The sequence below is a fragment of the Malus sylvestris genome, chromosome 15 (genome assembly GCF_916048215.2).
Source record: "Malus sylvestris chromosome 15, drMalSylv7.2, whole genome shotgun sequence".
In the NCBI taxonomy this organism is placed as follows: domain Eukaryota; kingdom Viridiplantae; phylum Streptophyta; class Magnoliopsida; order Rosales; family Rosaceae; genus Malus; species Malus sylvestris.
Window position 1 is genome coordinate 6,332,769 of NC_062274.1, and position 12,341 is coordinate 6,345,109.

A 12,341-nucleotide genomic window follows, 5' to 3' on the forward strand; every position below is an offset into this window, starting at 1 on the left:
ACGTATAAGAAGTTATTATACGATTTTGGTTATGTACTTTCAAATTAATGTTAAATTAGTTGTTTCACATAGAGGTGAGACGTTTCCGGAGGACGAGCGTAGCCAGGCGAGACTTGGGGGTTACGACCCTGCTACATACCAATGAGTGGGCTTTTGGTTTTCTATATATATGTATATATGTTTTCCATTTTCCCAGAAATGGTTTTAAATGGATTTACGTTTTTTAAATGCCATATCAATTGCATTACATTTTAGTATATGCATTAGCATAGATATGCATATTATTACATGATGCTGCGGACGCCCATGTAAGCTTCAGGTGAGTGCATATTGATGATAGTGATTACAATGTGTATGGTTATGTTTAGATGCATTTAGTGCTCATTATCCTGCACCCCGGTGTTAGTGCTCTGTCCGAGGCCAGGGCCCAGCCTTCACGTGATCGTTCACTTCCCGCACCACACGCTCACCTTGGATCCAAGGTAGGTGTCAGCCTGTCGTACAAACCACATTAGGTGGTTTTGACTCGTAGGTGACTTGCGATACTTCGCATAGCCTTCATGTGATCGTAGCACTTAAGCGTACTTATTTACACCCAACCTATCGTACAGACCACATTAGGTGGTTCTGACTCGTGTGCAGGAATTGGTAGATGAGCTATAGGCTTAGTCGTATAGGTCACGTTAGGTGACTTCGGCTGACATATCAGTTTACATTGATTTATTTCACCTCGCTTACTCATTTCATTGCTGAGATACTTGACATGGCATATACTTGGTTTTCATTACTCTCTAGCATGATTTCTACATACGTATGTATTACTATTTTCTGGGAAATTATACGGGTTTTACGGTGAGGAGTTATTATTTTTGGAAAGAGAAATGGTTTTAAAATGCTTTGTTTTTGCCCACTCATGTTTTCTGTTTTGCACCCCTCCAGGTTCTAGTTAGACGTTCATGTTGGTGGCTTACGAGGATTCTACGGCGGTTCTGACAGACTTCAAATAATGTAGGAATTTCTTTCATGTCTTGTATAATTAATATTTAGCTGGCTGGACTGCATCTAGGTTACCTATGCTCTGGCTATTTGTATCTACACTTTAAATACCTTCACTCGCACTTATATATTTGTCTAGTGTAAGTTAGTTTTGGTTTTTATTTACTCACATTTTCATATCATTGTCACTTGGCTATATCACCCTCACGTGACGGCCATCACGCCTCGATTTAGGTCGGGGTGTGTCACGGAACTCAAGTGTACTAGTCTACCACTTTTAAAAATTTGAAATGCTTAAGAAGAGAGAAGAAGAAAAGCAGAATACCTTTGAAAAAAAGCATATGTGAATGTAGAAAATGAAGGCTGCATAATTAAGTCTCCCATGTACTAAAAATAAGAAAATAATTGTTAATTTGAACACCATATATACGAGCCTAATGAGATTGTTCTTACAAGTCTCTCAAATTGTATCCACTAACAACACTTAAGTCAATTGTAACTCGCGAAGGCAAATGTCTTTTTTTTTTTTTTTTTTTTAGCAAAATCCTTTTATCTAATACACATAAGCTATATGCCGATATCGAAGCATATGCTAACTTTCGGGTCACTTCACTCTTTAATTTGGAAGGCCTTGTAGGCTTTGAGACCCTTATACAGACCATGAATGGCACCAGATGCTGCAGCCAAAGAAAGAATCAAGCACAAAAGGCTCAGCAATTGGAGCTCAAACCATCTAATTGTACCTTTTGCAATCTTGTTTTGCACAATGTGCATCTCCACTGGAATGTAAACTATGAGTGGCCAGTAACCTAGGGCTCCAAGAAGGCCCAGCATGTCGGAGAAGAATGGCAGAGCTATGGCAAGAAATGAGACCAACACTCCATAGGCTGTCCTCCATGACAGCCTAAACATGTTCATGTTCAACTTTACCTTCCCAAGTCTGATTGGGATCTCCCTGTTTATGAACTTGGACTTGGGCCACCTCCTTCTAGCCAATAGTTCAATAACTCGAAACACTGGTTGGCAAAGTACCTGCTCAAATGAAGTAATAACATCCGACCTTACGTTTGACATCTTATGTTGTTAGACTATCAATTCAAACAACATATTTAGATAATGCTTCACTTAGCTCATGAGGAATAACAACTGATGTTATATTTTATACTATAATAGTATGATGCGTTATGCTATCATATTGTTAATTTTGGACTACATATTTATACAAGATTTTAATCAATAGTCAATAAAACACCGTCAACAGTCACTAACATATAAGTTGAATAGGATAATGAGGTGGTTAAAGCTTTTAGTCAATGATAATCATGCATGTTATTATTAGGCACTTAAAGCGCTTTTACCCGCTTCATTCTATGCCACTAAACTATTGAGATGTATTTTTATAGTGAGTTTAGATCGTCAGTTCGAGAACGTAACATGTCAGACTATCTAAAAAAACAAAATCTTCTAATGTGATATTGTTGTCTTAGTGTTTGAGCAGACTTAAGAAGCATGATTTGGGTGAAAAGGTAAACATATGTACCTGATATGCACCAACTATGTGCACCACAATAAAAACATTAGCCGTACGTATCAACGAGCCAGAAGGCTATATCATCTCCAAAACCGCCAGCCAGTAGGTTTTCTGGGGTCTTATCTCCAAATGCAGCATATCCCAACGGACCACACACATCATGAATAATATTAACATAACCAAACCCCTTATTGACACAGCCTTCTTCATCACTTTGTTTTCTGGTGGCGATGACTTTAGAGTGTCCTGAAAATTAGTAAAATGCAATATGATGTCTAAAACTAAAACAAAATAGAAAACCCTCAATATACTTCCACAAGTAAGAAAAGCAAGAACTAATTGACTTGGAAATTGGGATGTCTTACTTGGATATCCAAAAGTACTAGGGCATATGAGCAAGCAAAGGCCATGTCTCCAGCTGCTGCAAACATCCTCCAATTTTTTTCAGATAAAGGCAGGTCCACTCCTGCAAGAGAGGTTTTTCCTCCATGCCCTGCTCAAGCAAATTTTTTTTTTTCTTATTTTAAATCATACTTTAAACCTAGTGTGGAGAATTCTTATGTTCCAGTAAGCGGCACTATTGACACAAAACGTGGGATCAAATGGAACCAACATGCATGCAAAGGAGCCCACCTTTTGTGTGAATGGTGCATTATACGAACGTCCATGCATAAGAATTTCTCCATTGTTCGATACCTTTCCATTTCGTTCTCATTTTTCATTTTGGGAGGTGAGGTTTCAAATTTTGTGGAAAGGAGTTACTTACCCGATATGATTTTTGTCATGGAAAGTCCAATTCCGATAAAGGCATACCCAAAAGACATAATTGCTGCAACCTTTGAGAGCCCAGAGAGCTTGTGAAAGTTTGGGAGTTGTGATAAGAAAATTTCTACAATTCCAAATCCAATCACATGAGGAATGTTGGAGAACTTGCATGGGTCATCACCACCATTTTTGCGATGGCAATTCGGTTTCTATATGGCACTGATTACTCAAATTCATGTAAAAATTCATATTAGCTATTAGTCTAGTGATATTAATGTCCCGATTCCTCCTCCACAAATAAAGAAAAACTTACATCATGCTCTTTACCGTAGTTATTGTAAAGCCAACTCCAATGGTAGCAAGATTTAAATATATCATCCATCCACAGAACTTGTAAATTGTTCCACCTAAAAGGTTAAAGAATAGTAATGGTGGTAGAGGAGAGCATTTCCCAAAAATAATTGGGTAAATTTGCATGAGAGTTTACAAATCATATGATTATTTTACCTAAATAGGCTTTGACAGCCTCCATGTAAGAGTAATTTCTCTTGCCAGTGACTGGGTCTGGAAATCTGTAGCAATCTGCTAAGAGAGTGGCAGCATAAAGTGCACCAAATGTGCAAAACAAGAGAATGGAAATGCCACCAAGCCAGCCAAGTTGAGCCATTGCCCATGCCAGAGAGAGCACTCCAGCACCAACTGATGTTGTGATTATGTGTGCACAAGCAGTCCACACTGTCCCTGCAAATATGTCACATAAAAAGAAGATTAATATCTTTTGATAAATCTATAATTCTAACCTACTCTAATCAACGGATAAAAAATTTTAAACTTGGGTGCAACCGTATAACGCAAGCCAAGCAACCTAATCCACGAATTATTACACATTCTAAAGGCGAATTATTTAATTTTTATTTTCAAATTGTTAATTTCAAACAAAAACAGAATCTGACGATTATAGTAGTATCCAAAGGAAGTTTGTTGCATTAGCCATATTTCAGTTGACCGCGAAAAAAATGACTGTATATTATTGATACTCCAAGGTTTTTTTTTTTACAATCTTTTTCTTAGAAATTAAAATTGTTCAAGACATACTTGAAATTGCATATCTGGAAACAATATCTTTAAATCAAAATGGTGTTAGTTTGATCATAAGTTTAATGGTTCATGTAAATATTTAAAATAAATGCAATTTTTCTCCTAAAGAAAATGGAAAAAAATTCATTTTTTTTGTCAGCAAAATGATGCAATAATCTAGACTTCAAAAAAAAAAAAAAAAAAAAAAAAAAGAAATCTGAACCGTTGCTTCTAGGTAGTTCTGATTTCAATGGAGTTCTTATATAATTGCCAGTTTCCACCCAGTCCTCCACAGCCCAAAGATTGAAAGGAAAAAAAAAATGTACAGAAATTTTATTAAAGGAGAAAAGAGATTAATTTTATTAAAGGAGACAAATTGAAGAAAAAAATGAATGTAAGCCAAGTAAATAGAGAAAAAGAGATTTTAAAAAATGGCAGAGAGAAGAGCATACCAGTTCTTTTCGATTTTCCGTCATCGCTAAATCTTCTTCCACATTTTTGGGAGGATTGAAACCATTTTCACATAATTCATTCTGAAATTCATGGTCAATCACACTGCCTACGGAAGCTCTTCCTTTCACACAGTTTTTGGGAAATGAGTATTTTTTCAAATGCAATTTTATTAGAGGAGAGGAGACTACAAAACCCCTCTCTCAAAAAATGGTGCAGTACATTAATACCGTCTTAATTGTACATGTCTTCTTTTATATAAATGATACTTCAAACTACTCTAATCAACGGAAAAAAAAATTTAAGACTCAAATGAAGTGGTGAGCACATAAGCCTTCTTTTGTGGACAGATGCAAAGTCCTTTTATCTTTTAAGAGCTGAGGAGGCATCAATGCATCATGTTTTGGATTTGACTAAGTATTAATTGACTACCAAATTTTGCATCGCTTAAATCATAAATTCATATTCTTTTTGGAGGCCGGATGGAGGGAGGCGTTATAGTAACGCTGAGCCTTGTCATAGAAACATGTAAGGTAATTAGGAAAGACCAAATATTTATGTCCACTCTTGAATGCACCCAGTTGTGATTAACATTTTCACTATATATTAAATATATGATCAGAATTTTAAGCCTATCTAAATCAGGAGAAAGGCTTACATAAGTGTTTAAAATTTCTTTAATACAATTGATATTTAATTTCATGGAAATATCCAAAAAATTAGAAGATATGAAAATGGGGGTTGAAGTCTAAACTTCATCTCATATTAGAAAAACTCTTTAAGTTTAGGCTGAAATTGACAGATATTATTGATATTTTTGACACATTTGTTAAATATTGGAAAAACTTTTATATTTCGTCCAAACCAATGTTTGACAATCCCTAAAGTTTCATTTTGAATTTCCATTGAAAGCAACTAATATCAAAATCGATATCCGATATGTGAGATCCCACATCGACCAAAGGAGAGGAGGTGACGTGCCTTATATGTACATACTCTCCTCCCTATAGCACAAGGCTTTTTGGGAACTCACTAGCTTCGGATTCCATCGGAACTCCGAAGTTAAGCGAGTTTGGGTGAGAGCAATTTTAGGATGGGTGACCCACTGGGAAGTTGTTGGTGAGTTCCCAGAAACAAAACTGTGAGAAAATGGTAAGCCCAAAGCGCCCAATATCGTGCTACAGTGGAGTCGAGACTGGGATGTGACACGATATATCCATTGATATTTCCACAAATTTGCATATCGATATTTCCGTCGATATCGATCTTAAACACTCCATAAAATGGATTTACATAAATACAATATCTACACACACAAACATACATAATATATGCATTACGGAGGCAAGGTTGGGGCAATGGGTGCCTCTAACCCAAACGGGATGCTTTAGATACCACTAAATTTTAATATCGGAACCTAAGAAATTGATACACATGATAATACAATTGTTTGGACCCGATTTTACACCATCGGCCCGAGTGATCAAGGCCGTTGAGTGAGCATGGTTCTTAACCGTCGGATAAGAAAGTTAAGATGATTTTGTTATGGTTAAGAGATAATATTATGGTTTTTTAATCATAATAATTATCTTTTAATAATGAATTATCTTGACGCATTTAGACGTATGGATTGGAGCATCAGAGCATTATGTGAAGAGTCCTAACACGTGATGGAGAACAATTTTTATTGATTGGTGATTATTCATCTAAACCACACTGCAATCTTTATTGCATGAAGATAAGGGGGAGTCCAACGTGAAGGATTAGCCATGTTTTTTGGTTAATTTGGTGCCAGCTGCGTTGGTTGAAAAGAAAATGAGTTCTAGTTGGATTGTGTTTGGGCCATATACTCCCCTATCTAATTGTAAGGTCTGATGGATGGAGTTTGACAAGATATTTGGTGGAAGACTACCTTCCATGCATGCCTACATGTGGACTTTTTGGATGGTGACGATGATAATGCAACTTGAAATGTCTGGGAGGTCCACATGAAATTGTTGGGTGGTTTGAATAACGAGATAAGTATCGAATCCAGCAGCCAGATTAATGATGTCCTATTTAAAATAGGATTATACCGCAAGGGTGGACTGACAGGATAAGGATATTTTCAAGCACGAAAGATGGGATTACATGCAAATCGGATGGTCAGAAGGTAATATTCATAAGAATATTATTGGCAATTTACACGGCGAATAGTTTTACAAAGCCATCAAACAGACTGCATTGCTATAAATACAAGAGCATCAGCGACGTCGAGGCCACCTCCAATTCAACACACAAACTGCCATGCGCAAACCATCGCTTTCGCGAAACCTCTCAACAACCTTGAGATTTTTTTTTCTTCTTTTGCCGACACATCTTCAGTTTGGATAAACAACACTGTGAAGGTTACCGGCGAACATCTTCAGTTTATATCCAAACAGCACTGTTGCCGTAGAATCAATCGATCGCGGAGCACCTTCAATTTGGATAAACAGCACTGCGTCGAGGCCGACTGGTTATCTATCCAAGTCTCGGCCGACTGGTTATCTACGGGAACACGAGGTGGTACACCACGTGTCATTATACAAATGGTGGGATATGTGTGTTAAAAAGTTAATAACTTAAAAAATACAATTTCCCACATAAACACATGGTGTACCATCCGTATTCCGATCACAAAGAAAAAAAATTCCAAGCGAACGTTTTGGGTTGGACAGAAAAGCCGCTCCACTGATTCTTCCTCATGGGAATTTCATCCATTGGATACTCTAATTCTAAGAATAAAAGTTTTGGAGTTAACTTTCAAAACTCTACCTGAATCTCAAATAATTCATAATATGTTACTCTTCTCCAACTTGAAGGAATTTGTAGGAGAACAATAAGACTAGGAACAAATCAAAACGCAGTAACGTAGAATACAAGAAAGATAAATACTAAGAGACAAATTATCTTACTTCACCATCAGCTGCTAATTTTCCATAGAAGGATTCAACTAGTAATTTAGAAAGGCCAAATCGGATAAATGATTCATGTGGTCATAAGGTATTCGGAAGATAACTTCTGTACTAAAAAAAACTCGGATTTAAACCCCTATGGTGTACTCCGTTAGCAAATTTAGTCCAAAAATGATATTTCCGTTAACTATGTGTTAATACATGGGTACAATTGTACTTTGACGTGTAAATCCTATTATTTACCCTATTTAAAAAAAATTAAAAATTAAAAATTAAAAAAAAACAAACAAACAAAACAAACCCACAAACCCAAAACCTCCCCCGTGACCCATTACTCCATCTCCTCCCTCTTCACCTCCCATCCCTTCTCTCTTCCCTATGATCACTGTCCACATAGACAAGGGTATAAGGAGTCCTAATTTCCAGGAGTTCCGTTTACATTTTTCTCACAGAGACAAGGGTGTAAGGTTTCCCTTTACCAAGATGCTCATATCCCAGATAAATTTATTCCTAAAACTCCTCTTGCTGGAGGCAAACGTTACGAGCCCCACAGATGCTGGGAAGACATCTTTGATGGAATTACTAATGCAAAGCACCTGATCTACATTACTGGTTGGTCAGTTTATACTGAAATTTCCTTGGTAAGGTTTTGGGTTTGGGGAGATAGAAGGGATGGCAGGTGAAGAGGGAGGAGATGGAGAAGTGGGTCGCGGGGAGGTTTGGGTTTGTGGGTTTGTCTTGTTTGGTTTTTTTTTTTTTTTTTTTTTTTAATAGGGTAAATAATAGAGTTTACACGTCAAAGTACAATTTTACCCATGTATTAACAGATAGTTAACAAAAAAAAATAATTTTGGATTAAATTTGCTAATGAAGTACACCATTGGAGTTTATAAATCTTGAGTTTTTTTAGCACATGGACTATTTCCGAATACGTTATGGCCACATGATCATTTATCCGATTTGGCCATTTAGCAAAGTTGGTATTTTGGAATGCATACTTCCATGGTGACGACCAGTACTAAAGATGAAAGACCTGGACGTTGATTCAATTTGAACCATACATTCTGGATCTGAGAATTTCCCTCTAGCTACCCTTCAAAGTTTGATCGACCATCGACTAAATTGATCTTTCTGCAGATCCATTCCACTTCCAAATCCCATCAACCAAATTGAATTAGTATACTGTGTGCGATCTCCTAGATATGGAAGCAGCTGCGGGCATTGTTTTGTCCCCGGCTTTGCAAGTGCTCTTTGACAGATTAGCGTCACCGCTCCTACAAAAGGCTTCTGATCTCTTTGGTTACGACGACAACTTCCAGAGCCTGCAGCATGCGTTGGTGCGAGCTCAAGCTACCCTTGAAGTTGCAGAAGAACAGCAGTTCACCAACAAAGCTGCTAAGCTGTGGTTGTTGGACCTCAAGAAGGCAGTTTGCGATGCTCAGGACGTTCTCGACTTCTTTGCCGCTCGCGAAACCTTCAAGATTCGTCCTTTTAGTATTTCAGGAATAGATGATGCAAGTATAAAACCTGAAAAACTCAGGAAGATGCTCCAGCAGTTGGAAAGGACTGTAACTGAGGGATTTCGTATGTTCAATATCAGAGAGCCTACCCAGCTGCTGCCTAGTATCGTAGATCGAGGGTCTATGAAAAGGGAGACTAGCTCTTTTGTTAAGGACACAGAAATACATGGGAGGAAAGAAGAAGGGGAGGAGTTAGTCAAGCTGTTGATATCTTCTGATGCTAAGCAGGTTGAAGGAGGATACGCAGCTTGCGTTTCGATAATTGGTCATGGAGGAATTGGTAAGACGACTCTCGCTCAATTTGCATACAATGATAAGAGGGTAGTGCAACACTTTGATGTTAGGATGTGGATTTTTGTTTCTGTTGACTTCAACATCACAAAGATCATGAAAGGAATTATTGAATCTGTAACAAAGAGTAAGTGTGAGATCACCGGGATTGACGAACTTCAGTCTCAGGTTTGGAATTCCCTGCACAAGAAAAAATTTCTCCTCGTGTTAGATGATGTATGGACTGAAGATCCGGATGATTGGGAAAAGCTAACACCTTTGTTTAGAGAGGGAGTTGATGGATGCAAGATCGTTGTCACCACTCGCAGCAGAAAGATCCCGTTGATGATGGGCAGCTCAATTCAGTATCAGTTGAACGGTTTACCGTTTGGTGATTGCTTGGCTTTGTTTAATCAAAGGGCTTTTGGAAGAGGAGAAGAAGAAAAGTATCCACACCTTGTTCTGATTGGGAAGCAGATTGTCAAAAAATGTGGAGGGTTGCCATTAGCAGTAAAAAGCTTGGGAAGTGTACTGCGCTTTAAATGAGAGGAAGCACATTGGTTGTTTATGCAGAATAGTGAACTTTGGCAATTAGATGTATGCCAACAAAGAGTATTCCCTGCCTTGATGTTGAGTTATCTTCATCTGCCATCGCATCTTAGACAATGCTTTGCCTTTTGCTCATTATTTCCCAAATATTATGAATTCAAGAAGGAAAAGCTGATCCATCTATGGATGGCAGAAGGCTTCGTTCTACAAGAAGGGAGCAAGCGACTAGAAGACATTGGTGACGAGTACTTCGACGACTTATTGTGGATGTCTTTCTTTCAGGAAGTAGAGATTTCTGATACTGATGGCGTAGTTGGATACAGAATGGTTGATGTGATTCATGATCTTGCACGACATGTTGCTGGACAAGAGTTTGTGACACTCGAAGGAGATACTCCACCACTTTATCCATCAGAAATTCGACACTCATCTATAGTTTATACATATGGGGAAATTAGAATTCCAGAAGCGCTATATGAAGCAGAGCATTTACGAACTCTATTCTATTATTCATCGGAGAGTTTGGCTTGTCAAGCAACAACAACAACAACAACAGCAACAACAACAACAAAGCCTTTTCCCACTAAGTGGGGTCGGCTATATGAATCCTAGAACGCCATTGCGCTCGGTTTTGTGTCATGTCCTCCGTTAGATCCAAGTACTCAAGTCTTTTCTTAGGGTCTCTTCCAAAGTTTTCCTAGATCTTCCTCTACCCCTTCGGCCCTGAACCTCTGTCCCGTAGTCACATTTTCGAACCGGAGCGTCAGTAGGCCTTCTTTGCACATGTCCAAACCACCGGAACCGATTTTCTCTCATATTTCCTTCAATTTTGGTTACTCCTACTTTACCTCGGATATCCTCATTCCCAATCTTATCCTTTATCGTGTGCCCATACATCCCACGAAGCATCCTCATCTCCGCTACACCCATTTTGTGTACGTGTTGATGCTTCACCGCCCAACATTCTGTGCCATACAACATCGCTGGCCTTATTGCCGTCCTATAAAATTTTCCCTTGAGCTTCAGTGGCCTACGACGGTCACACAACACGCCGGATGCACTCTTACACTTCATCCATCCAGCTTGTATTCTATGGTTGAGATCTCCATTTAATTCTCCGTTCTCTTGCAAGATAGATCCTAGGTAGCGAAAACGGTCAATTTTTGTGATCTTCGCTAGATTGCTCCGGTCATTAGTGTGGATAAATATATAAATGGATAGAGATAGGAAAGCAAACACAAGATGTACATGGTTCACCCAGATTGGCTACGTCCACGGAATATAGGAGTTCTCATTAATTGTGAAGGGTTTACACAAGTACATAGGTTCAAGCTCTCCTTTAGTGAGTACAAGTGAATGATTTAGTACAAATGACATTAGGAAATATTGTGGGAGAATGATCTCGTAACCACGAAACTTCTAAGTACCGGAGTGTGGTATCGTCTTGACTTGCCTTATCTGCCTCATAGGTAGATGTGGCATCTTCTCTGGAAGTACTCTTCCTCCATCCAGGGGTGGTATCTGTAACTGGTGGAGATGCACAAGATAATGTATCAATTTCACTTGAAGCTTACTTGTAGTTTCAGGCTTGGTCAAGCGCGATACAAACCATGTAGTAGGAGTCCCCCAAGTCGCCGGGCTAGGGGATCTGCTGAAAGAGGTGACAGACAAGGTAAGCAATCAGAGCTCCGGCTGATTGTTCACATTCTCCCTATCTTGCAGGCAGCATGAAGGATGAAGAGAAGAAAAATGAGAAGAGATGATATGGGATACTTTTGCTTTTGAAGAAGTAACTTTCCACAGGCTTATTCTTGAACCGGGCTGGAGGGTTTTCTGGTTTCCTCCAGAGTATAAGGCCGACTGAAGAATTTGAGGGTCAAAACAAGTCCATCACATCTAGAGTACGTTCGACCCTGCTGATATGGGATACTTTTGCTTTTGACAGAGTAGTGGATGTATCGGCACGTGTGCTGTTACGCTTGTCTCCACATGCTTCCTTGTATCCTTCTCACTTGCCCTATCTGTTCCTCAGGCAGATGCGGTATCTTCTCTGGAAGCATAAGATGTTGAAGATGAGTACTCGAGAGCAATGCCACGTAAGTAATCAGGTAAGGGGTTCCAGGCAGTCAGTTCCTGGCTGGAAGCTTGATTCCAAGTGCTGACTGATTGCTCTCTTTCTCCTTGTCTTGCAGGTAAGAACAAGGCCAAAGGAAAAGACAGGGAAAAAGCATGATATGGGATACTCTT

The 12,341-nt window shown here is 38.7% G+C and overlaps 1 protein-coding gene and 1 pseudogene across 1 annotated transcript; one reads left to right on the forward strand and one right to left on the reverse strand.

The window, feature by feature from the left end:
• Positions 1 to 1,543: 1,543 nt before the first annotated feature.
• LOC126603849 (amino acid permease 8-like) lies at positions 1,544 to 5,295 on the reverse strand (annotated as a pseudogene).
• Positions 5,296 to 8,735: 3,440 nt separating this feature from the next.
• On the forward strand, positions 8,736 to 10,196 carry LOC126603855 (uncharacterized). The gene is made up of 2 exons (XM_050270848.1): positions 8,736 to 9,555; positions 9,735 to 10,196. The coding sequence occupies exons 1-2, from the start codon at positions 8,958 to 8,960 to the stop codon at positions 9,779 to 9,781; spliced, it is 645 nt and encodes a 214-aa protein (XP_050126805.1). The 5' UTR covers positions 8,736 to 8,957; the 3' UTR covers positions 9,782 to 10,196.
• Positions 10,197 to 12,341: the final 2,145 nt, after the last annotated feature.